At 41.8% G+C, this 24,916-nt stretch overlaps 1 protein-coding gene across 3 annotated transcripts in view; it reads left to right on the forward strand.

The window, feature by feature from the left end:
- Positions 1-390: 390 nt before the first annotated feature.
- MOB1B (MOB kinase activator 1B) overlaps positions 391-24,916 on the forward strand; it is a 70,423-nt gene continuing 45,897 nt past the window's right edge. The window contains exon 1 of one of the 3 annotated variants that reach the window (XM_069091614.1): positions 391-534. In XM_069091614.1, the coding sequence (XP_068947715.1) occupies positions 521-534 (14 nt within the window). In that variant the 5' untranslated portion in view covers positions 391-520. Of the gene's footprint in view, positions 535-5,740; positions 5,779-11,149; positions 11,322-24,916 lie in introns of those variants that run through there. The other 2 variants (XM_069091605.1, XM_069091594.1) reach the window with 2 other exon arrangements.

Genomic DNA, 24,916 nt, shown 5'->3' on the forward strand with positions numbered 1-24,916 from the left:
ACGAGAGGCTCCCAGTGAGCTAGCCCAGGCACACCACTATCTTACCTTCGCTCGCCTGTACCAGCGCATCTCACATCCTTCCCCCAGAGCGTTCCCTGGGCCAATGGGATCACGGGGCGGTCCCTCCTTCTCCGCTAACCACGCCCTCTCTCCCAGGGACTCCGAGCCTGCGCACTCAGACGACCTCAAGGCCAAACCCTCTTCTTACCCCGCCCTCCGGGAAGAAGGGCGGAACCTCGGGGAGGTCAGGGGAGGGCGGGGCGCGCGGCCGCTCGCGGATCTCGCGAGAGCTCCCGAGGAGGCGGGACCGGCCAGCGGCGGCCGGGAAGGAAGCCGGGAAGGACAGAAGGAGGCGGCGGCGGCAGCGGCGATTGGAGCCAACGACCCCTCCTCCTCCTCGGCCTCCGCCTCCGCCCCCTCCCCCGAGGGACCCTGGCCGCGCTGTCCCCGCTGCCCGCCCCGGGAACGAGCCGAGCCCGAGCCCCGCCGCCGGTGCCGCCGCGCCCCCGCCGCCTCCGACATGAGCTTCTTGTTGTGAGTAACCCCCCGCCGCGCCCGGGCCGCCCCGGGCCCTTTGTCCCGAGGCCCCTCCGGCCGCCTCTCCGCCCCCCCGCCGGGCCTGGGGGAGCGGGAGGGGGAGGGGTCTGCGGGGGGGGGGGGGGAGGACCCCAGGACGTCATCGCCTGCTGCGCGCGCGCGTGTGTGTGTGCGCGTGTGTGTGCGCGCGTGTGTGCGTGTGTGTGCGCGTGCGTGTGTGTGCGCGTGCGTGTGTGCGCGCGCGTGTGTGTGCGTGTGTGTGTGCGCGCGTGTGTGCGTGCGTGTGTGTGCGTGTGCGTGCGTGCGTGTGTGCGTGCGCGTGTGTGTGTGTGCGCACGTGTGTGTGTGCGCGTGCATGGCCCCCCGCTGCTGTAAAAGCAGGGGTTAGGTCTCCCTTTTAACGGGGCGCCTTAATGGAAGGAGGGCTCTAGATTGTCCTTTTTTTTTTTTTTTTTTTTTGAGGGGGAAAGGCAAGGCCGCGGGGTAAAGTGACCTGCCCAAAATGACACAGCTAGTCCCACTCCCTCTTAAGAAAACAAACAAACAAAAGCTGTTGTGGGATCGAGGCCAGTGCCATGAGAAACATTTTCGAAGTCCAGTCTGCCCGTGATTAGTCTGTGGTTTTGAAGTGCTAATAAAACGTGAAAGATGGAAGCGCATCCTCTCCTTAAGTGCTCAGAAGGACTCGTGGGGAGAGGAGCTGAGAAGTTTTAGTCCTTCCTTTTCTCGGTTTTCAGTACACTGGCATCACGTAACCCAAAGAGAGTTTCACTTCTCTTTTAATCTACAGCATTCATGTCTAGGGTATAATTTGGGGGCATCCAGGCAAAATTTTAAGTAAATGTGAACCCTTGGTACTACCTGGCATTGTGAAACAGACATAAAAGTGATAAACATTTCTGGTGAATGTGACTTCACCAGCCTCTCTGGGTTTCCCTCAGTTTTTTTCATCTGTCAAATGAGTGGTGTTGGACCCAGTGACCTCAGAGGGCCTTTTTAGTGTTAAAGCCACATATGATCTTCTGTGCATAGCTCTGCTTCCTTAATTATGTGAAGATGTATTTGGTATTCTTGAGCTTATAAAACCTTTCTCTAAGTCCATTTCCTATTTAGCCTTCTTAAGTAGGAACTGTGCTCTATCACAGAACAGCACCTGGATTTTAACTGTCTTTTAAAAAAGTTTTCCAGCTCCAGATGTAATCAGTACAACCATGCCTCTTAGCTTAGAGGCTACTTGCTAAAGTACAAATTTGGAATGCTGATTGCTTTAGGAACCAGGAGGCTTCAAAGCTGGGCAGTTGATGTGACAATGGCCATTATTATAAGTTATACAAGCTTAGTAGGCTGAAGCAGTGTAGCAGCAAGCACCCCAAGCATCCTCAGGGTTTGCCGCCACCACAGGTTCTTGGATCTGCTTTGTTAAAGGAAAGCAACTCAAAATGGGTTAACAAGCTTACTTTAATCAGTCAGACATATATCGTTTACCTTGTTCAGGGGAAAAAGGTCAGCACCCCAAACTTCAAAATATACAGACAGAATTATCAAGACATTAACAGATCAAGCAGACAGCTTTCCAAACTGTCCAACCATTACATCCATACCCAGTCAACATCTGGGTTTTTCAAAGCAGGGGGACTCTCAACAACGGCTTCCCAGAATTCAGATCAAATCACAGAACACTTCTCAAAGTGAGTCCCAAAACAAAGCTACACATCAGGGCTTATATTTATATAGCCTTCTCCTGGCTCAGAGAATGTAACAACCTTATTGACTCACTGGCCAATCAAGAAGTATCTACTGAAAAACAAGCCTCCCACCCCAGGCTTCAGGTGCACTTTAGCCTAGGGGCAGGGAAGATCTTTAAAATTTACATTCCCATTACAAGCAGTAAACAGTATTTTGGCAGAAAGTAACAGTGAAACAGAGAGTTGAGTAAGCAAGCATTGATTGTGCGCTGAGGGTACAAAGATAGGCCCTGCTCTCAGGGGGCTCACAGTCAAAGGGGGGAGAAAAATGTTCAAACCACTCTGTATAGAGAAGCTGTAGACATGGTAAATTAGTGATCCTCTGAGGGGGAGGGCACAAACATTGAGGGGGATTGCAGTAGGCTCATTACAGAAGGTGGGATTTTAGCTGGGATCTGAAAGAAAGCAGGGAATCCAGTACAATCTCATTTTTAATGTGGCTCATTCATAGAATTATGGAACTACGAGGGACTGGGGAGGGGGAGTTCCCTAATATTAATTTAAGAAACACTCCCCAAAATGATCACTTCCACATACAAAGTAGAACACAAAAAGAGGATTGCATGAGAATTATTTCTGTGAAAGAACACACCAAATTCCCCTGATGACTTTTCAGACTTCTCTTCTAGTCTCTACTTCCTTCTGATTTGCCTATGCAGATATTTCAGTGACCCTCTTCTAGTTCTTCTCCTTTCCCTCTCCTCATAACCATTGCCACCCTTCCCTCCCAACTAAAAATAGAAAGAAAACACCTTGTGAACCGACAAGCAAAGTGAAACATCCACAGAGTAACCATGCCCAAAAATGTGTATCTCCAGAGGGTAACATGTTTGCTCACAGCCCTCCAGGGAGGTGATTGGTCTTTGCTTTGGTCTTAATTCTTTCAAAGTGGTTTTTCTTTACAATGTTGTCATTGTGTAAATTATTCTCTGGGATTTGTTTCTTTCACTCTGTATCAGTTCTTGCTTTCTAGGATTTTCTGAAATTATCTCTTTTCTCATTTTTCACAGTACTATTTAATTATTAGAGATCTCCAACTTTCTCATTTATAGATTAAGAAAGAGGGACCTTGGGAAAGGTCATGACTTGCCCAAGGTCACATGGTTAGTGCCTGAGTTGGGAATAGAATTCTCTTCTCTGGACTTCTAATCCAGTGGTCCTTCTACTCCACTTTGGTCCTTAAAATGCCAGGGATCAAAATCTGGGCCTCAGAAGCACTCCCAGCTACCCACAATAAATAGCATTATAGGCCATATTTGGTTTCTAACATAGTATTAGTCCTGAACCCTATGCCAGCATTATGGTCAGTCAGCTACAGTTTTACTTGGCTCTCATATTTATAGCTGAGTAAAAGGGAATGTATAAAAGCAAATCTCAATTTTGCTTTTGTTTGTTTTTAACCTCCTAATGCTTTATTATCTAGTCTTAAGACAACATAGAGACCCCTTAAGTATGTTGGCACCTTTGAAATCTTGGCCCTATTCTGCTCTCAGTGACTTGCCTATAGGTCACACAACTAATGAATAGCTGAGGAGTACCAGACCTGAGGCCTTGCCTCTTAGGTTTGTGCTCATTATTCCATTCTTCTTACTATTTGATAAAGAGCGGTGTTAATCTCAGTTTGGGGGGGGGGGTTAGAAGAGGAAAGGTTTTCTAGATTTTTGTTGGCAGGAGTTTTCTAAGCACCGTTTCTTACATTTTGCTACTTCTGGCCTAAGAACTGGGCCAACGGAAGAGTCTTTATTTAGGTTTCATCCATCTATTTAGTACTGAGCAAGGCTCTTAAATCTTGTAAGTATTCTGCAAGATGAAAAATTACTTCATTCACCACTAAAGCTTCTAACCATGTCATTCTTCTGCTTATAAATTCCAGTGGCTCTGTCTTTATGGCCTTTAAAATCAAATAGAAACTCCTCTTTTTGGCTTCTCAAGCTCTTCCCAGCCTGGCCCCAACCCACCTTTCCAGCTTTATTGCATATTTTTCTCCTTTCTTCACTTAGTGACTCTGCGAGTTTGTCTTCTTGGTCCTCAGACATCTCCCACCACCCTGCCTTTGCACTGGCTGTTTCCCAGGATGGATTGTCCTCACTCCGGCTTCTGAGAATCTGTTATGTTCATCAAAATCAGGAAACCTTTCCTGATCCCTTTCCTCAAACTGCTAGTCCTTCCTCCCCTCCACCCCCCCCCCCAATTACCTTGTATTTATTTCGTATATGTTTTATATACACTTCTATATATTCACGTTGTATTCTGTCTGTCTCCCAGTAGCACTCCCCCAGTGCTGAAGTTGCTTCATTTTTGTCTTGTGCCTATGAGAGGGTCTGGAGCATAGTAGGTGCTTAATAAATGCTTGCTAATTGAATAAGAATACCTTCTGACCCCTGGTAGTGTGTAAGTTTTAGTGCAATTTCAAGCTTTAACGGGCATTAAAATTTGTGCACTCATTCATGTTGAAATGTGAACTCATGTGAAAATGGCTGAGAGGATCTAAGAGTGCTGTGGGCAGTCACAGAAGGAGGTCCCTTCACTAATAAACCCCCCTTTTTTAGTTCCTAAAAGTGTGCCCTATTGCCTGAGGAGTATTCCTGTGAGTAGGTTCACAAGTAGGAATATGAGGGCCACGAGTAGGAAGGCAGTTTCTGAAGGAACTGATGACTTGTTGAGAGACTTCCAAGTCCCAGGGCAGCACTTGGCTCTTGAGTCAGAATGCTGTGGGGAGTGGGCATTAGGAGCTTGGGGAGATGAGATTAAAGTGATTTTGAGGAGGGACCCAACGTTTCATGGCTGGGTCTGCATCATTTCTGTTATTATTGGAAGGAAACAAGCAGAAGAAATCAATGCTGAATATTCAGGTCGCAAGTGTGGGGATTTTAGGAAAACTTTATTTGGTGAGCCTGTTCTAGGTAGGTCTTGTGCTTTTTATATGTCTCTGCAGAGATTTTGTAAGGCTCTAAAATGTTTTGTAAAGAATTGGTGGTGGCAGAAAAACTTGACTTCAAAAAGATTTGTTGTTTATGCCACAAGAATAAAATGTCCGTTGTCATCTAAAACCAAACAAAAACTGATCTGGTGAGCCTCCTGTTTGCCAGGATAGAATAGGGATGAGCTTAAATCTCAAGTGGTTCTTTCATCTATAACTGGCAGAAAGGGGCATTACATTAGGAAACCAAGGTTTCATAAGAATTACATTTAGAAGTGACCCAGACCAACTTCCCCTTTTATAAAGCTGAGGAAACTGAGGCCTCAAGGGTTAAAATTATTTGTGTGAGTTTATCTATGTAACATAAGTAGGTACATAAGTAACAGTTGAGATTTTAACCAAGACCTTTCAAGCCAAATTCACTGTTTTTTTTTCCACAGGAGGGAGAGAGAGAGACAGAGAGACAGAGGGAGAGAGAGAGCGCATGTGTGTGTGTATCTGTGTCCTACGTGTCCTGGCTTGGAGGCTGAGGGTAGGAGTGAGCAGGGCATGAATGATTGAGAAGGCTGATGAAAGGTAAAGTTGTTAAGTCCGATATACTCTCACTGGGCAGTGTGGGTTGGTGGGACAAGCTTCAGGATACAAGGTGGGGTGGTAGGAGGGCATCATTCTCCTTTTCTACAGTTTCTGACCTGGGCCTGTGCTTTTGGGCGAGTGGTAGCCCTGGCCATAGATCTGTAAAGCTGAGGTAGGAAATCTGTGGTGAGAACAAAAGGCACCATTGGAGACCCTCGGAACCAAAGGCATCCTGGGGCCAGAGGGCCATAATGGGACTTCTGGGCTGCCCTTTGTCGAGGTGTTTGGGCAGCCTTGGCATTGGCTTGGGCCTCTTAAACAGAGACTACCTGGGATGTTGGTGATTGTGAATACAGGTTGTGATTTCTCTGGAATTGGGGTAACTTTCCCCTATTTACCATCCCAGCAGTGGCAAGGGGTCTCCTGCAAGTTCCCTGTTGTGACTTAAGCATTTCTTGAGTGCCTGCTGTGTGCCAGGTGCTGTGCCATTTGTTGGTGATACAGAAACAGGAGTAAAGTACCACCTGCCTTCAGGGACCTTACATTCTAATGGTAGAAACATAAGCCTGTATGGACGTATATCCAAGCCACATGCAAAGTTACCTTGTAGGTGAAGTCTCTAGCAGCTGGGGACTGAAAAAGGGGGAAATGGCAAAGAAAGGATTCAGGCAGAAGGTGTCATTTGAATTGAGTTTTGAAGGGAACTGGGAATTTCAAAGAGGAAGATGAGGGAGTACCTTCCAGGAAGGGAGGACAAAGGCAAGGAGAGAGGAAATGGAGTGCTATGTGGGAGCGACCAAGAAAAGCCAGTTTGGATAGACCACGGAGTGAGGGAAGAGGAGTAACATATAATAGGGTGGGAAAGAAGGGTAGGGCCAGGCTGTGAAACGGCTTTAAAAACTAAATAGGGTTGATTTTTGATCCTAGAAGCAAGAGAGAGTTTTTAAAGAGGGAATTCGCATAGTTGTTTCTGTTTGCTTTGGCAGCACTTTGGAGGATGGATTGGGGTGGGGGGAGACTTGAAGCTGGGAGACTATTTAGGAAAGTATTGTAATAAGCCAGGCAAGAGGTGGTGAGAGGCCAAACTCGGGGGCCCAAAGAGAACATGTGGCTGTGGATTGAATGTAGGAGATGAATGAGAATGAGGAACCAAGAATGAAACAAAGGTTTCCAACTTGGGTGACTGGAAAGATGGAGAAAGTTAGTGAGTTCTCTTTGGATGTGTCAGGCTGACGTCCAGTTCAGAACAGGGGCAGTTGGAGATCGGGGCCTAGCAGGACAGATCAGGGCTGGCTGTAGAGATCTGGGAGTCATTTTCCTGGAGATGATAATTAAATTCATGGCAATTAATGAGATCACTAAGTAAGACCCTTGTCTGGGTTTTCATAGGCCCTTGATAAATAACTTAATACTTGTGGATTGGTTGCTGGACCTGAGTGGACCATATTGATAACAGTTTTAGCAGCTGACAATCTCCTGAGTTGGAACCCAGCTTGTCCTCGATAGATGCTTGGGTCTATCTGTAACAGGCTTAATAGGAAGTCATACCTCCCCCCTCTTTCACATGGGGCAGCTGGGAATCTGACCCTGATCTGTGACAGGTTGTGCAAGTCTGGAGTCGGACCACACTCATTTGTTAGTTATCACTCAACCTCAGCTTGCAGCTTGACTCGTTGCTCTGCATTTGATTTATGAATCCCCACCTTTAGAACAAACTAGGGGTATGTTTGGATAATTTATTTCTTAGGTAATTAATTATCTTCAACTTTTACCCAATTCATTAAGCATGATTTAGTGAAATGGAGAGCCCTCCTTTCCCAATAGTAATTGCTCAATTTGTCTTTTATTAAATATCAAAATTATTGAATATGTATTTGGCAGAATCAATAAATATGAAGACATGCAAATGTCTTCAGACAATTGCCTTCACTTGTCTGGTCGGTGTTATCCCATTTAATGTGTCTTAAGATATTAAATGAAATCTCTTCCACATCCTCTTTAAGAGATAAAGTTGAAAAATCTTCCCCAGCAAAGATCTGGCATTTCCTTCCTTTTTATCCCACCTTTAGCTACTTTGCATAATCTCTTTCCACAATTCATTAAGGAAATCTTCTGAGATAAAAGTCCAAAAAGCAGGCCCCAGCACCAGAGGGAACGATGGTCATCAGGCCACTGATCTGCTGGTAGCTGTCTGGCTTCTTGGACACTTGTTACAACTCCCAGCATTCCATCTCCACTGTTAAAGCTTCTGGAATATCTGCTGCTTATCTGACACTTAAAGAGAGAATAATCATCTCCTTAGTCTCTGTAACTTAGATTCAAGGGAGATATGTCTGTCTGTCTGTCTGTCTCTCTATCTTTAAAAATATGATAAATATACAAGAGAGGCTAAAGTGCTAAGAGAAAGTCAAGGAAAGACCACTTCTATCTTGAAAGATCAGAAAAGGTTTCTTAGAGTGGATAACATCTGCATTAGACCTTGTATTTATTTTGTATCTATTTGTCTATGTACATGTTTTCTCCCCTAATAAAAGGTAAGCTCCTGGAGGTCAGAAACTTTCATTTATGTCCCCAGTTTTGAATGAGGGGGTTTGGTGTGGGGTGATTAGTGATTTGGTCAGACCTGTACCTTAGAGAGAAAAGCAGTTTTGTCAGCTGCAGTTACTTTTGACACTGAACACAAACTCTGCACAAAGGAATCTGCCTGAAAGGGCTTCTGGAGTGACTTGGCCTTCTCATTGAAAAAGGGCACCTTAACCTCTGGTCTCATCCTGATCATGGAATCCTGTAATATCAGAGGTGGTTTATTTTAACCTGTACCTGAGGGGGATTGGCCTCCATAACATCTTAACTGTTCTTCCAGTTTCTGTCTGAAGACCTTCAGTGACAGAGAACTCGTTACTGTTTGAGGCAATACATTTCTGTTTCAGTTGGAAAGAGCATCACTGGAGTCAGAGGATCTAGTTTTAAATCTCACCCTCCACTTGCTGGCTTGGTGGGTGACCTTGGGCTCTGTGAAGTGTTGGCCTGGGTCTGTCCCTTACATGGAAAATCAATTATCCTGTTACCTTTTGGGAAATATTTTCTTCTATGGAGCCCTAACTTCTGTTCATTGTTCTAGTTCTGCATTCCACTTTTTATGTTAAAATATTCATTGTAGGTAACTTGTGAAATTGAGTTTATCTCGAATATTTTAAGAATACATTTTAGTTGTGACCCTGGTAGATGAGATAGTCTTCTGGGGAGTTAGCTTTTTGGCTCAAGCCTTGGCCTAGAAATATCTAGATTGTACTAGATTCTTCTTCCTCCCTCCCCCTTGCCCCCCAACCTCCCCTTTCCTGTCAGCAACTCTCCAAGAAGTCATTAAGGAAGCTGAGGCAGAAGGAAGACCCTCTGATCTCATTCCCAGTATGGCATCTTAACGGCACCAACTATGAGAAACAGAGTGTATGCTAGTCAGCGTTTTTTATTTGATTTTAGGATTTACTCTTTTTTTTTCTTCTAAATTTAAATTAAAAGCTAAGCTTAGCTTTTTTTCATAAATGCCACTTTGGCTTCTAGGAGTCATCAGTAACTGCTTGGTTTCTCCAGTGTTGATTTATAGGCCAGTCCCTTCTTAGTGCCTTTGTGTGGAGAATGTTCAACATGTGATTAGTCTTCCACTGACCAGCACAAAAGTCTGCAAATATGGTTGCAAAGTTTTTCTCTCTACAGGGTCTTGGTAACTTAGCAACCTCTTGTTCAGACCCTGCTCTTGGCCTTATTGTTGTGCCTGTAGATTGATGTTGGGGAGAAATGCTCATTCGTTATTTCCCAGGAAACTTTGTGCCTTCCAGATGTCCCACTGGGCTCTGTAGTGAGTGCCTTCCACTTGTCACTCAGGAGTGGGGATTCTTCCGTGTTCCAGTGCCCGACTTGAGTCACAGCCCTGGATTCCAGATTCTGATATCATTGGCTTCTTCTCCGCAGCTGCACCCAGGAAGCCCCTCCGGCCCATGCTTTGTCTGTAGGGCCTCACTGTTTTCCAACTGGGCAAATCCTTTTCTGTTCACTAACAGAAGAAGCATTTAGAAACTCTTTCAACTTGGAATCATCCTGAAAAAAGTGTATGTTAACATTACTGAATTACCTTAAACGAGTTATATGCAAATTAGTGGAGGGACCATAATGCCTTGTAGCTCCAGCCCTTAAAATGGTCTTCCAGCACATTCTGTGTCCTTGAAAACTTGTTTTTAAAACTTATGTTTTATCAGTTTTTTAATAAATAAAAAAGTTTTTTTCTTTGCCTCCTTTAAATCATCAAACCGTTCACATACAAATGAAACTTCTCCCTCAATCTTTTACAAACTGACTCTTTATGCTTATGCAGTTTTCTGACCCAAATGACTCAAATTCCATCTGAAAACTGTTTCTTTACACATATATTTTTAACAGTTTTGGTCAAACCAAAGTTCTCTTCTTCTCTTCTCATGAGTTGAAATGTTCATCTCTGAAAGATGTTGTATATTACGCCCTCTATCAGTGGATAGAATTTTTTCCTTTTTCACAAAAGTGTTTTTTCTGCCCCTTTTAGCACTAAATTGCTACCTGTGAAAGTGAAGTACATGAGAGAGACAGCACCTGCTTACACAGAAATATGAAAATACCTTGATAGTTTTCCTTTTTTCCTTTTTTTGGTGGGAAGGGGTTAGTAATTGTACCTGTGTGTGCCTTCTACGGTTTTCCTCTACTCATTTTCTGATGTTGTTTTATGACTCATGGCCTTCTTTCAAGAATGGGTATAATTAAGGGTACTAAAATTTATTTGGTACACCAAATGGCAGTGAGTCTTCAAATGCTTCTTCACAGAGAACTTGATTGTGTCTTGGGTAATTTAACAGTGTTCTGACATATTATCAGATACAGAGACAAGGAAATAGCAGTTTTAGTTTAAGGTTATATTGATGAAGAGGCATGTTTGAACAAAGGCAGCTGTGTATGTATGACTCTCAGACTTGAGTATCAAATGGGAAATTACCCCCTCTGATAATGATAATAGCTGATAATTACATAATGCTTTAAAGTTGAAAAATTCCTTTATGTGACATTATATTATTTGGGCCTTGTGACACTGCGAGGTTGGTTTTTCTCACATAATACTGTGAATCATAATATTTCTATTTTACAGATGATGACACTGAGGCTTAGCAAGATTAGGTGGCATAGTCACACTCACAGGGCCAGTAAATGTGGGGAACCACAGCTGGTTTATGTAGATAATAACATGAAGCCTCATATCAGCGCCCTGTTGATTTGCTAAGGCCAGAAGCAAAACTTGTGATGGCCTTGAAAGTAACTGGATGTATCTGAGAATCAGGGTGATGTTCCTCGGATTTTAACCAAATGTCAGTCACTTAAGGAGTGTAACAGTACAGTCAGCTGACTGATTTACACAGATGCAGAAAGATCAGCTGGGGCAACGTTTTTAGGGATCATAAAGTGAAATGGTTGAATTTTCTCTCCAGCTGACCCTTTGTGATGCTCTCTGTGGAATTTGATGAAAGGTGAGCAGGCAGGTCTTTTGAAGATAAGTGGAGACTTGGGATTGAAAGAAGTTGGTGGTGGAGGGGAACAGGAATAGACAACTGTCCTCCTTTCCTGTTTCTTCTTAAACATTTGTTTCTTTCTAGATTGGCAGTTCTCAAATATTTTGGACCTTCTTCTAAAGGTTCCCTTTACACTCTTAAAAATGATTAAGAACCACACATCCCCTCACCATGCAAAGAAGTTTTGTTTATATTGGTTATATGTATTTGTAGTAAATGTATTAGAAATGAAAACAATTTAGTAGTGTTATAAAAATCATCTTGACCTTGGGGACCCTGGCTTTGAGAAGCCGTGCTTTAGAACAAGAAGTATCGTGGACCCCTCTGGTCATTGTCTGGTGACGATTATGGATCCTGTCTCTGAAGAATGTTTTTAAGTACATAAAATAGCTAGAAACCATTCATATTGAAATGCACTTAGCAAAATATTTTTTTAAAACAAGTTCCTGGACTCAGGGTTAAGAATCCTTGTTTCTAGAAGGTGTTTTAGATAGGTCCCAACAATAGAAGTTCAGAGGAAAAAGGTCTCATGTCAGTGAGTTGAGTCTCTTCCTGTATTTCAGGCAAATGGGCCTCATAGTCACCCTTGTGTTCTTCCAGGGAGTCGTTGATTAGTCCTCGGCAGTGTTGGCTTTCTGCAGTGGATGAAAAGAAGCCCTTGTGGCTGTAGTTTTCTGTGTGCTTGCTGCCACCCAGCCACCCCCCAAGCTCTTTTTCCTTTCTTGGCAAAGTCAGCTAGCGTTCTCTTCATCTCTTGGATATTACCCTTTTGCTTGTGGATCACAGCAGACTAATTGGTCCCAGCCTATTTGGGTATTGTGTTGATATACTCTATGTGTCAAGGACTCCTGAAGGAGGCTTCAGTCAGACTTGGAGTCCAGGAGAGATTTTTCAGAACTGATTTCTAGATTGGGGAAAGGCAAGCTGTAAGGGGGAGATGCTGCAAAGCCAGGTACTTGTGGGTGGGACAGGATGCAAAACTGGCAGAAAGAAGTCTTGGTGTTTTCTTTTAGAATCCCATCCCTGCCTTACATGAAGCCAGTTTAGTATATGATCCCTGGCCTCGTACTCTCCCTGCTGCGACTGGCACCGTCTCCCATCTGGCCTCAAGGTGGTGGGGAGGTTGGGGATGGATCGTTCTGGCCAGTCCGTGATTAGTCGGTATATTTTGGTAAATGAATAGCCGTCAGTTGAATACCTTTTATTTTTTTTTAAATAAAGAAAAACAAGAGTAATCTTTATCACCCTTTTTGTTTGATACTTGTTTACATCTTGTCTCCTCCATTGGATTATGAGCTTCTTGAGGTTGCTTTCTGTGCCCTTAAGTACTGAGGACAGGGCTTAGCACGTGGTAGGTATAAGTAATGGTAAGGTGTAAGTAATAAGTGCTTTTTGACTGATGGACTGGACTGTTTTCTGTACTTTATTGTTTTGTATCAGATTTCTCCAAAAAGGGTTTGGTATTCAAGATAATATAGACCACACACACACACACACACACACACACACACACGCATACACACTTACACATGATGCTAGACTGTGTGATGATGGACTTCACCAGTTGTTCTGAAGAAAGCTGCCCATTCTGTGATTTTTTAAAAAATGTCTGATATTGACTATCTCAGAAAATCTCCCTAAGCTCATTCTTGACCACATCATATATATTTTTTGAGTTGTCTCTGGGCGCATTCCACATCCCCTCTGGTACAGAGAGTGTGTCCTTCTGGATACTGATATCTGTAGATGTGTCTTCCTGTTCTAAGCTCTCATTTCCACCCACACTGCCTTTCTCCTGGTACTGGAGTCACCAGCACCACACTTGTTATGCTAGAGCTATGCCCAATGCCCCTGAGGCCATGCTGCTCTGGGGTCCGGGGTGATCTCCATCTCTTGACTGTTTCATTTTGTGTTCTAGATCCTTTGGGATTTAGTTTCTCGCATGAGGAGTACACTCAGAGCTGCCATGGCCTTCTGGAGCACAGTTGTCACTTAATGTAATTCTGCTTCTTGGCCTGTACAAGGCCAGAGGTGTCCCGGTATGGTGATGTAACACAGTGGGGAGCATTCTAGACACTCATCTGGCCTCACACGCTGCCTTCCCCATGTGATCCTGGACAAATCTCTTGGCCACTTTCAGACTTAGTTTTCTTGCTGTAAAATGGTGGTGAGAATAGCAGCTACATCTTATGGTGATTATGAGGATCCAGTCCCTAAGATATGGGAAGCACTGGGCTAAACTGAAAGCCATCTGTAAATGCTACCTGGCTGTTCTGACCTTGGTTTTTGTCACCTTTCCTCCTCACAAACTGGACCGTTCTGTGTCTTTCCATCTCGAGATATTTTGTGGTCTTGCCTCAAATCTGTGCTCACATGTATAGGTGGGGCTTCCCAGTAAGAATCCTTAGCAGTTTTATGGCTGCTTTCATTTACTTGTAATAATTCTTCCAACTCTTTAAAACCTGCTAGGTTCTGAAGGAGCTCTTAGTTGCCTCACTGGGCACATAGTCCAGCCTACCAGTGTTCTCTTCTTCAGGTCTTACTGGACCTTCTGTTAGGCTTTGTAATATAAAGTTCACACAAATGATAAAGGTAAAAGAATGTTCCCCTTTATTTTTTATTTTATTTTTGATTTAAGGAATAAAACAAGCATTTCCACAACATAGTATGATAAAAAAAGATGATTGTACATGAAACTGCAAATCTATTATGTACAACTTGTGATTCCTTTTTAAATAAATTGTTATGTAAATTTTTTTCTTTTTCTTTTCCTCTTTCTTCTTCCCCCACACCCTAGATATGGCTACCATTATACACCAAAAAGTATATGTATGTAAAATTATTCTATATAAACTTCTGTTCACCAGTTTTCTGGATGCAGATCAGCATCTTTCTTAATGATGTCCTTTTTAGTTAATTTGGGTATTTATGATAGTCAAGATGACTTATTGCTCAGTCATTCTTATTGTAGTATTGCAGTTACTGTATACAGTGTTCCTTTGGTTCTGCCTATTTTGTGCAAGAAAACCCTGGGACTCTCCCCTTTGTGCCACGATGTGGATTCAGTGCATGTAGCACGTGCTTGGGCAGCTATTTTATCACTGCCAATTGCTGTTCAAGGTTTGCAGTGTTTGTGATGCCAGGCTTGGCAGACCTCAGACTCCCTGCAAGCCCTTACGCTGGCTCTCTGAGGCTGTCTGTGACCATATAGGTCACATGTGTGTCATTCTAGAATGTTCCTGACACATTTTTCTTTTTCTTTTTTTTTTTTTTTTGCTGCTACAAAACATATTGCTGTGAATATTTTGGTTTATATGGAATCTTTTTGTTATTGACCTTCTTAGGATAATATGCCAGGTAGTAGGATCATATACCCTGGAATCAAAGGAAATGAACTGGTTTTTCTCACATAATTTTTCTCTCACATAATTTTTTCCTCACATAATTCCAAATTGTTTTCTAGAATAGTTGGACAACTTCATAGTGCTGGAGTATTTTTATTAAAAATTTATAGGGTCCTTGTCTTTCCATAGCCCCTCCAACACTATTTTCATACTTTCATCATTTTTGCTATTTTAATGAGTGTGTGGTAAATCCTCAGAATTGTTTTAATTTTCTCCCGTTAGTAATATGGAGCAATTTTTTTCTCATTGGCCAGTTAGCAATTCTTTTAAAAACTTTTCCTATCCTTTGACCCCTAATCTTTTGTGAAATAAACATTTATTTATATCTTACATATTTTAGTAAATTACAGTTATCTATTATCAGATGTATCTGATGCCATGTTTCTTTTTCCACTCCCCAACCTTGACAGTTTCCCTTATACTAAATTACATTAATTTTGTTTGTGCAAAACCTTTTACATTTTATGTAATTGAAATTGTTTTACCTTTTATGATAACCTTTGTTCCTTGCTTAATTAAGAATTATCGCCTGGCTGTTATTTTGTAAAAGAATACTTCCCTTCTCTTTTTTCTTGATGATTCTATTTTTAAATCATGTCCATTTGAAGTCTCTTGTGATCTGTGGTGTTGCTCATCCAAATCTAGTTTCTGCCATACTGCTTTCCAGTTTTTTGTTTTTTTTTGAGGGGGGAAGGCAAGGCAGTTGGGGTTAAGTGATTTGCCCAAGGTCACACAGCTAGTTAAGTGTCAAGTGTCTGAGGTCAAATTTGAACTCAGGTCCTCCTGATTGCAGGGCCAGTGCTGTATTCACTGCTCTGCCTAGCTGTCCCTGCTGTCCAGTTTTTCTAGTAATTCTAATTTATAAGTCTAAGGGAGTTTGTGTTCTTGACTTAATTGAACACTAAGCTTCTCGATTCAATTTCAGCTGCTTATGTTTAAAAACTCTTTAAAACGTGTCCCATTTTTTCCAGTAAGTGTGTCAGATACAATTTTGACTGTGTTGATACAGTTTTTGCTGTTCTTATTTATTTTTATATTCATTTTGAATAAATTTAATAATTTTATGTTTATTTATGACTTATAGGAAATGTTTTTTAGAAAATATAAAACTATTTGATGTATTCTAGATTTGGTTTTCTGGTGGCCCTCCTGTTCTCTTCCTTTTCCTCTCTTTCTAGATCCAGTCTCTCCTTTATAGATCTGGTACAATATAGGGTAAGGCCAGGGATAGCAGGTTGATGGAAAGATTCAGAGAAGAGCATGTCTAAAAGTCTGGTCCTCCAGAGAATGCCGCTAGTTTCTCAGTTGTCTTGGGCTTGGCTGAGCCCCATTCACTTTATGTGCTCACGAGGCAGACACTGGGGTTATGGCCCAATTACTTCAAACCCTTAAATGTTCTGTTTTTGGAGACAGTTGATTTAATGTCACCTATGTAAATGTCGGACCCTATTCTTCATTCTCCATTTCCTTTTGGAAAAACAAAACAAAGCAAACCATTTTTGTCCAGAAAACAAATATGTGGTTATTAGACGGTATGAAGAAACCCATCATATTGGTGGACTTTGTCCTAGTTTCAGGGATTGGGGTGGAGGAAGTGAACAGTAGATGACCATGCTGAATAGTGAGAAAGTCTGAATGCCTCTGTCCACATCTCTTTACTTTTTTAGAGATTCTTTTTTTTTTTTTTTTTTGGCTTTTGGAAGGGGGAAGGATAGGGCAATTGGGGTTAAGGACTTGTCCGTGGTCACATAGCTAATAAGTGTTAAGTGTCTGAGACCAGATTTGAACTCAGCTCCTCCTGACTCCAGGGCCAGTGGGTGCTCTATTCACCGTGCCACCTAGCCGCCCCTAGATATTCTTAAAATGTTTATAGGTTTTATATAATTTGTTAATTTAGATAAATAATCTGTTTTCATTCACTTTAGTAGCAGTGCTGCCAAATTAAGAAACTGGAGATGTAGAGATTTAAATCCAAATGGAATCATATGGTCAGTGCTAATAAGGCTGTGTGGTATATTGGAATGAGGGTTAGATTTGGTGTCATTCTGACCTGGGTTCAAATCCTATCTTGGACGCTTTCATGTCCTAGTCATTGAACGTTTTGGGGACTCAGTTTCCTTATCTGTAAGATGGGAATAATAATAATGGCAATAGTACCTCCCTTTGATGGTGTCTTCCTGGCCATCTTCATTTCCATTGTTTGCCTGCCCCAAGGACCAGAGCTAACCTTCCTTGTGGCTCCAGCTCTCCTGATTGGTGAGCACCTCACATGACCCACTTTGTCTCAGCTGGCTCCAGCCATGCTTCACTAGACCCTCTGGCCATCTTTTCCATTTCAAGCACACACTGTCTTCCCTTCCCTCTCTGGTTCTGGGAACTTCAATCCTGTGACTCCCCTCACCGACCTTCTGACTTTCCAAACCACATCACTCTCCTCTGGCCACGGCCACTCCTGATATGTATTGCCTCTCCCTTTTAGAATGTAAGCCTCTTGAAAGCAAGGACTTTCTTCAACTTTTTGAGATGATGTGACCTTTAGAGTTAGGTTGTACTATTCATTTGTGATTGTTGTGATGCAGGGTATCAGATGTATCAGGGTATCAGTCTAATTTTTGTCAGGCTGCTTTACAGTTTTCTCAGGAGTTGTAAGACAGAACTTCTCCTGTCCTGAGAGGGAGTGCTGCTCCTGAAATTGCTTCTGGAGCTAGCTTAAAACAAGTTCTGGTAGATTTTTTTCCCCCATATTTGGGTGTTAATGACTTATTCAAAACAGTATCCTCCAAGCTAAACATCCCCAATTCCCTTCAATCAGTTTTTGTATGATGTGATCTTGAATATCCGTGGCTATCCTGGTTACCCTCCAGGACCTGTTCCGGGTCAATGTCTATTCTAAAACGTAGTTCTCAGAATGTACTTAAGGCTCCAAGTGTGGTCCGAACAGACCTGCCGGCCCCTCCTGTGGGTGTCGTGGGTTTCCTGGCTGCTACATCCTGCTGCAGCCTCCCATTGGGCTCCCTGTTCCTCAGGACCTTTGCATTTGACCTGCTCTCTGGCTCCATCTTATTCTCTTCCTCTTCCTCTACTAATGCAGGTGATTTTTCAAAAACTCCAGATGTAGGACTTTCTGTTTCTTACCATTGCACCTTGTTAGCTTTATCCTTCTGTTTGTCAGGATCTTTGTAGATCTTCATCCCACCATTTTGCCTGTGCACTCTCCCTCCCTGTGTGAGAATGTTTTTAGCTTTGTAGAGGTAAAGTAATGTAATTATAAATCCATAGAGCAAGTGTTTCATACCTCATGTCCTGCTACCTCTTAATTTGGGCTTTGCCAGTCCTGTCCCTTGGAGGAAATGGCCTTACTTCCTTTCCTGCAAATGGGGTATTTGTCCTTTATCTTTTACTGCAGTTCCCAGACTGTGCTGTACATGTAGGCGTCCTGTTTCAAACCATGTCCCAACATTTGTTATTGTTTTCACATGAGGGTCTGAAAGAACAGAAAACAAAGGAAATCATTGCATAACCTGCCATTTTGGTGATGACATGGCATGTAAGACCCTGGGCTTACTTGGCTCTTATTCTTGTAGAGTGATACTGACTCAGCAGGACTTTCTCCCTTTTCCTGATTTGCTACCCAGTCTTTATTTAGATTGTAAACTAGAATAGCTTTCTGTTTCTCTCTCTCTCTCTCTCTCTCTCTCTCTCTCTCTCTCTCTATATATATATATATATATATATATATATATATATATATATATCAGTATTGAAGGAGCTGTGATTTTGTGGTATGAAAAGTCTCTTTACCAGTACAGATCCCTAACTTAGCAGACACACATCTCCTCGATTTAACAGAATGTTAGGGAGCTGCTTGAGTTTCAGAGAGATTGATATGTGGTAGCAGGCATCAGAGCCAGGCTTTGAATGTATCCTCCTGACTCCAAGTCCTGCTGGCTGACCTCCCATACCAGACTGCTTCTCTTAAATGAGATTGCTTTCAACTGGAATATTTTTTCATTCTGAGTCCCTGGGTTCTTTCCTCATTGGGAATTGACTCAGGTTAGCCTCAAAGAGGGTCATAGTTAAGCCCTGTAGCAAAAATATATAGAGAGCAATTACCTTCTCTGCCCATGTTGAATTTATTTGCCAACCTCTTAGGGTAATGAATTTCAGTTGTAAATGTCCAGAGAGCCAAAAAGAATTAAATGCTGGTGTTTATGAGCTACCTCTGAATGAAATTCATAACCTCAGTAAAAGGTGTAGGTAGAACAGGAACAAAATGCTATTTAAAAAAAGCGTAAGTAGTAGAGGAGTTTGATTCTGGTTTTTTTTTCCACTTTTTTCAGGCTAAGCTGACTTCTCTCTGAACTACTGAAGTCATAAAACTGCTGTGTCCCTGATTGCAGTATGTGCTTACTCTGTGTCTCTGTTTACCAGCCACACAAGGCAGGCTAGAGGATGTGTGGGCAGATCTTTTTCCTAGTGTTGTTTGGAGGTTTGAGATTTGTAGCTGATTGCAGACTACTCATCATTCTGCTGGTCAGGGAAAGAAGAGAACACCAATTTATCTTGGGCTGTGCTGTTCCTAATGGGCTCTGGGGTTGGGATTGAATGCCAATTATGAGCCTGTTCTCTTGGCTTTTTAAAGGCATTGTAAGTAATCAGTGCATTTTAACTGCAAGGAAGTATGCATTAGTTTTAAAGTATGGTTAAATTACTTTAATCTGTGAGAGGAAATTGGGTCTTACTTAGTTATGAAGGAAAAACAGCCACCTCTCATTTTCAGTAGGAGGGAATATAAGCATATATTAGAATCGAGCTGTTGACTTGTAGCTTGTAGCTGATTGGTTTGCTCTCAGTTGAAATTTAACAGGTCGGGTTTCCAAATAGTCAAAAATTGAAAATTGTACGATGTGTTTATGGAGAGATATGGAGCAAAAATTAGGAAAATGCCCTTGCTGATCTACCACTTAACTTCTTGGCTTCCTTTTCCTCTTCCCCAACTGCCACTAAACCATGTAACATCAAACTGTAGCTCAGGAACTAGAGGGCATCAAAGAGGGATGACTAATACAACCCCTTATTTTTACAGATGAGAACAGTGAGGCCCAAGGAAGTAAGAGATCTGTCTCTGAATTTGAGTAACTTCCATGTGCTATCAGGTAGCCTCAGCATCCTTTAAGAATAGGACTAATATCAAATTATTTCTGTTTTATGGAGCAAGAATTCAATGAAAAATTCCAGTCCTTTGAAAGGCCTGGTCAGATTGTGTTTATCATCAAAGACTTTGGAAATAAGTAGAATATCACAAAAATGCTAAATTGTAGTAGAGAAGGGCCCTCTCACCAGAGACCCTAGGCTTTCCAAGCTTTGACAAAGGAAAACATTTTTAGTCTGTTATGATCTCAAATTGGTTTTCAGTTTTTCATATAGTAACAAAGCTTTAAGTTTCTTGAGGGCAGGGATCATATTTCCTGCTTCTCCAAGCATTCAACATATTAACTCTGTAAATACTTGTTGTCTTGATTTTATGGCTCTGTGCATCTCTGTCCATGGTCTCCTTTTACTTGCATTTAATAGAATGCTTGGGGTAGTGAGCTAGGAATGTCGTTTTCCCGTAGTGTTTGTTATTAAATGATCTGACTTTGTGTCCGTGACTCTCTATGCAGAACCCTAATTGGCTAGTGACAGGCATGACCTCAGAGACGTTTGACTTTCCTACAGGTAATTAATCCTTGGGAAGTTTCTCCCTCCTGATTTTTCCTTCTCACCCTTCTCACCACCATTGAGGATGGTCAATGAAACCATACTCAAATACTTTGCCTGAGGTTGGCCTTTGCTACCCAGTCTCTCCTGTCCCCCCACCTTCCCCCCTCTGTCTGTGGGCACTTTATTTTCTCCCAGAGGAAGCTCCTTGGCAGCAGAGCCTGGTCCATTTTTGTCCTTGTAGCTCCAGCAGAGCAGTTACTGCTTAGGCTTTGTGGTTGACTTTTTGAATTTTCTTGACACAGCCTGTTTATGGAAAGGGTGATGAGTTTGAAAGTTAACATTGAAATGGGTCAAATGGTAGCATGACTGGCTTAGTATCAACATTTAGATGGTTTCAGAAAGTAATACCAAGCTGTCCAGGATTCTTTCAGGGTTTTCAGTTTGATACAGGGAATATTGGAAACTAGGACTTGGACTTTTCCTGTTGTCTTAGTAAAAGTAAAAGTAGTGGCTACTCTGCAGCTAGAACTATTGTCTCTGTTGGGGGTGGGGAGGGTGAATAATTTCCAGCCCACCAGTCTAGATTGGTACTACACCTTTTACTAATGTTGGTTATAAATTTCATTCAGAGTTAATAAATAGCTCACAGATACTTGGTCCTTCAGGCATCATGGCCAAAAGAAATTCTTAAGGCCTTAAGAGTTAATACTAGCCCCACCATTAAAGATCTGTCCTTAAGGGAGTTTATCTGTTCCTGTTAACCTTTCCTGTCTGTACACATTCCCCAGGGCAGCTCTGGGTTATTCTCCTACTGCAGAACAGCAGTTTTCGTGCTTTAGATGTTCACCACATTTAAGTAGCTTCCACACGAAGATAGACAACCCTACCCCAAATGGGACCCCCTTCCTGAGGTGGTGCAGTCATTTACTCTCATATCTCACCAAGTTTTGTTAATGTACTTATATCAGATAATATATTATAGTTATCTATCGATGTCTTACCCTCTACTAGGCTGTAAGCTCTGTGAGGGAAGGGATTAACTTTCATCCCAAATTAAATAACTGTCTCAGTGCTGTGCATGTCAGGCATTTGATATTTGTTGGATGAATGAATTCAGCTTGACCACTGCTCACTAGATATTCTCTCTCAAAAAAAAAAATCCAGGAAGGGATTTTAGAGCAAATTCATTAGTTTCTGTATTTGTTGAAATTTGTGAGGCAATATCAAACTATATCACATAGTGCCTTTGAATACATTGTGACAATTAATTGAGGTGATGAGTCAAGTAGTAGACTGAAGGGTTGAGCTTTGATGAGTTTACCCATAGAACATCTCAGCAGTATTCCCTTGTACCCCTTATTTCTTATCTGCACAGGGATAGCCACAAGTTGGTTAGCAAAAGGTCCGTTGTTTATGGGGTGTGGTACGGAGCTTACTGTATACGTTTGTATCAAGTCCCTGTATAGCTTGGTTATTCCTCTTTTCAGAGGAATTTGTTGCAAATATTTTCCCTCGATTAACTCTTTCTTTTTAATTATAATTTGATTTTTCTTGCATAAAAGCTTTTCAGTTTCTTTATTTGCAGTTGTCCATTTTGTTTTTTATGATTGTTTCTATTTCATGTTTAGTTAAAATTTCTTACCCTCTTGAGGCAGCTAGATGGATAGAGTGTTGGACCTGGAGTCAGGAAGCCCTGAGTTCAAATAATACTGCAAATATTTACTGGCTTTGTGACTATGAGCAAGTCATAACCTCTACCTTAGTTTCCTCATTTGTAAAATGGGCTTAATGATAACACACCTCTTAATGTTGTTAGAATAAAATGAGATGATACTTGTCAAGCACTTTGCAAAGCTTAAAGGGCTATATAAATGCTATTATTGTTATTATTATTCACAGTGGTGAACAGTATCACCCTTCCATGATATCTGTATGACCTTTCATAATGAGTTTACATGTTCATTTGGACCTTATTGTGGCATATGTAAGATGTAGGTCTAAGCCTGATTTCTTCTAGATGACTGATTCTCAGTTTTTCCATCAGTTTTTGTCAGATTCTTTTTTTTTTTAAGCAATCAGGGTTAAGTAACTTGCTCAAGGTTACACGGCCAGTTATTTCTGGGTGTGGTGCTAAGTATCTGAGCCCAGATTTGATCCCCGGGTCATCCTGACACTGGAGCCAGTGCTCTTACTCTCTGAGCCACCTGGCTGCCTCTGTTTTTTTCAGATTCTTATCCCAGTAGTTGGTGACCTTGGACTTATCAAACTCTGTTATTATGGATACTTGCTTTGGGGGCTTATTTCATCTGTTCCCTTGCTTAACTACTCTGTTTTTCACCACTACCAAACTTAAGCACAATTTCCATTGCTCACAGATTTGTTCCCTGGGAGCAGCCTTGGAATGTACCCACCTGGCCAGTTGTTTCTAAAAGCAGGTATATATGAAGCTGCCCAAAGCTGGCCATTAATGGGCATTTGTGGTTGGTGGTGCTGAAATGTGCTAAGAGACATAGAGGCCTAAAAGTTACTTGTGAAACTCTGGACAGGAATTCTGCTTTGTAGTATTTAACTAAAGTCAAAGCATACTACCTTGTGGTGTCTCTTTGTCTCTTGTCATTATTGTGGCAGAGTATTATTGATAAAGGTATTAACTTTTGTGGTTATTTCTATTGTTCTTGTTGTTAAAGTGCCCAGATGCCAGCTTGGTAGCCACTGTGTGAGAACAAAAAGTGCCTCTGTTCAGTTCTGTCACCTGCATAATGCTGGCCTGAGCTGTTCTTCCTTTTAATGGCAGCAATTAGAGGAGCTGTTTCCCTTCTTGCAGAGGAGGACTAAACCACTGATGAATTATTTAGAAAATACATATGGCACATGGGCTGACTAGTACTTTTGACCTTTAGGTGCTGATCCTGTATGTAGGGAGTGGTTGAGTTGGTGTTGCTGAACCAGAGAAGAAAGGGGAGGCGTCCTGAATTTTAAACTCCAGGGAAGCCCATGGGAATTCTCCCCTTTCTGTCTGGTTTTGTTCCTAGGGTTTCACAAGTCTCTATACTCACTACTTTTAAATGATAGGTGTATAATAATATATTTTGCAGTAAGAAAAAAAATATGGATCCCTACATCTCTCTTCTCCATTCCCCTTTTTTATTCACTTCATAAAAGGACATTTTTGTTTATTCTTGGATTGGTGGATCGATTGAATTGGAGGCCTAATATTTTTCCTGATCCTTTTTATATATGTGTGCATGTATGCCTTATATTAGAAAAGATTGATTTTTGTTAGGTATGTGCTTATTCTGTCTTTCTCTTTGAGGACAGGGACCTATTTATTCATTTTTATAACCCATCATACCTGGCACAGACACAGAAAGAGTATGTAGTTATCCCTTCCACATCATGATTTTCCCCATCGTGGTTTCTAAATGTTGCCGGGTCAGCATAAGAAATTAAAGGGGAATTTGGGGGGAGTTTTAGGGAAGCAACAGATGACACGTGAAGTCCAGCAGATGACACAGAAAAGTTTAGAAACTCAGAAATGCATAATATATATATATATATATATATATATATATATATATGTATTGTATAATATCAACACATTTTATCCCTTGTTGCCATAATAATTCAGACTCCTTCTCTGGTCCGAAGGGAGAACCAACAAATCTGACATGGCCTTTGCAGGTCACAGGGTGTTGGTGTTGGAGCCTGGCCGGCACTACATGGGAGGGAGAACTGCACACGGGCATGTGTACTACCCATGTACAGGGGCACTTTCTGAACCAAGGGAAATAGAGTTTCTAGGCAAGATGAGTGAATAAGGGATCTTGTTTGTTTGCCTCAATGCCATAGAGAGTGGGAGCAAGACCACTTGTATCTGGGTAGTATGTACACTGGGTATTTTAAATAACAGATCACATGGCTTTTGTCATACAGACCAAAGTTGCATGTCATTTAAGACTTTTTGTAAACTTCTGAACTGACTTCATCTGATTTGGGGTTGGCTTTGTTGCGCCCCTAAAATAACTGATGACGTGATAGGAGTGAGCAGGGGCTCATGTCTTCATCTTCTGAATGAGACAGATATTGAGAAATCTTGAACAAACCTGGCTTTTCTAGGAGCTGCTTATCCAGTGTATAAATTATCTAGGTCCTTTACTGCATTTTCTCTGTGTGGTCAGGGGCAAAAAGGTTAATTCTAATTAGTTCATTTGACTACGTATTGACCATAATAATTGTTTATATTTTGCCAGAGAATGTGAGAGTATAAGCCCAGACTAATAGTATTACAAAATTTGATTTAGGCACCTCAGATGACATATGCTTAAACCCATATCTGAACGAGAATCCACCTTACCAGATGGTCATCCCTCCTTTGGTAAAGAAGGCCCAACCAAGGCCTTCTTTTGGTAGCCTTAATTGTTAGGACACTTTTCCTTCTTCGAATCT

Source organism: Petaurus breviceps, unplaced genomic scaffold (genome assembly GCF_028583685.1).
Source record: "Petaurus breviceps papuanus isolate PSGF00001 unplaced genomic scaffold, PetGlider_PUasm1.0 126, whole genome shotgun sequence".
NCBI lineage: Eukaryota > Metazoa > Chordata > Mammalia > Diprotodontia > Petauridae > Petaurus > Petaurus breviceps.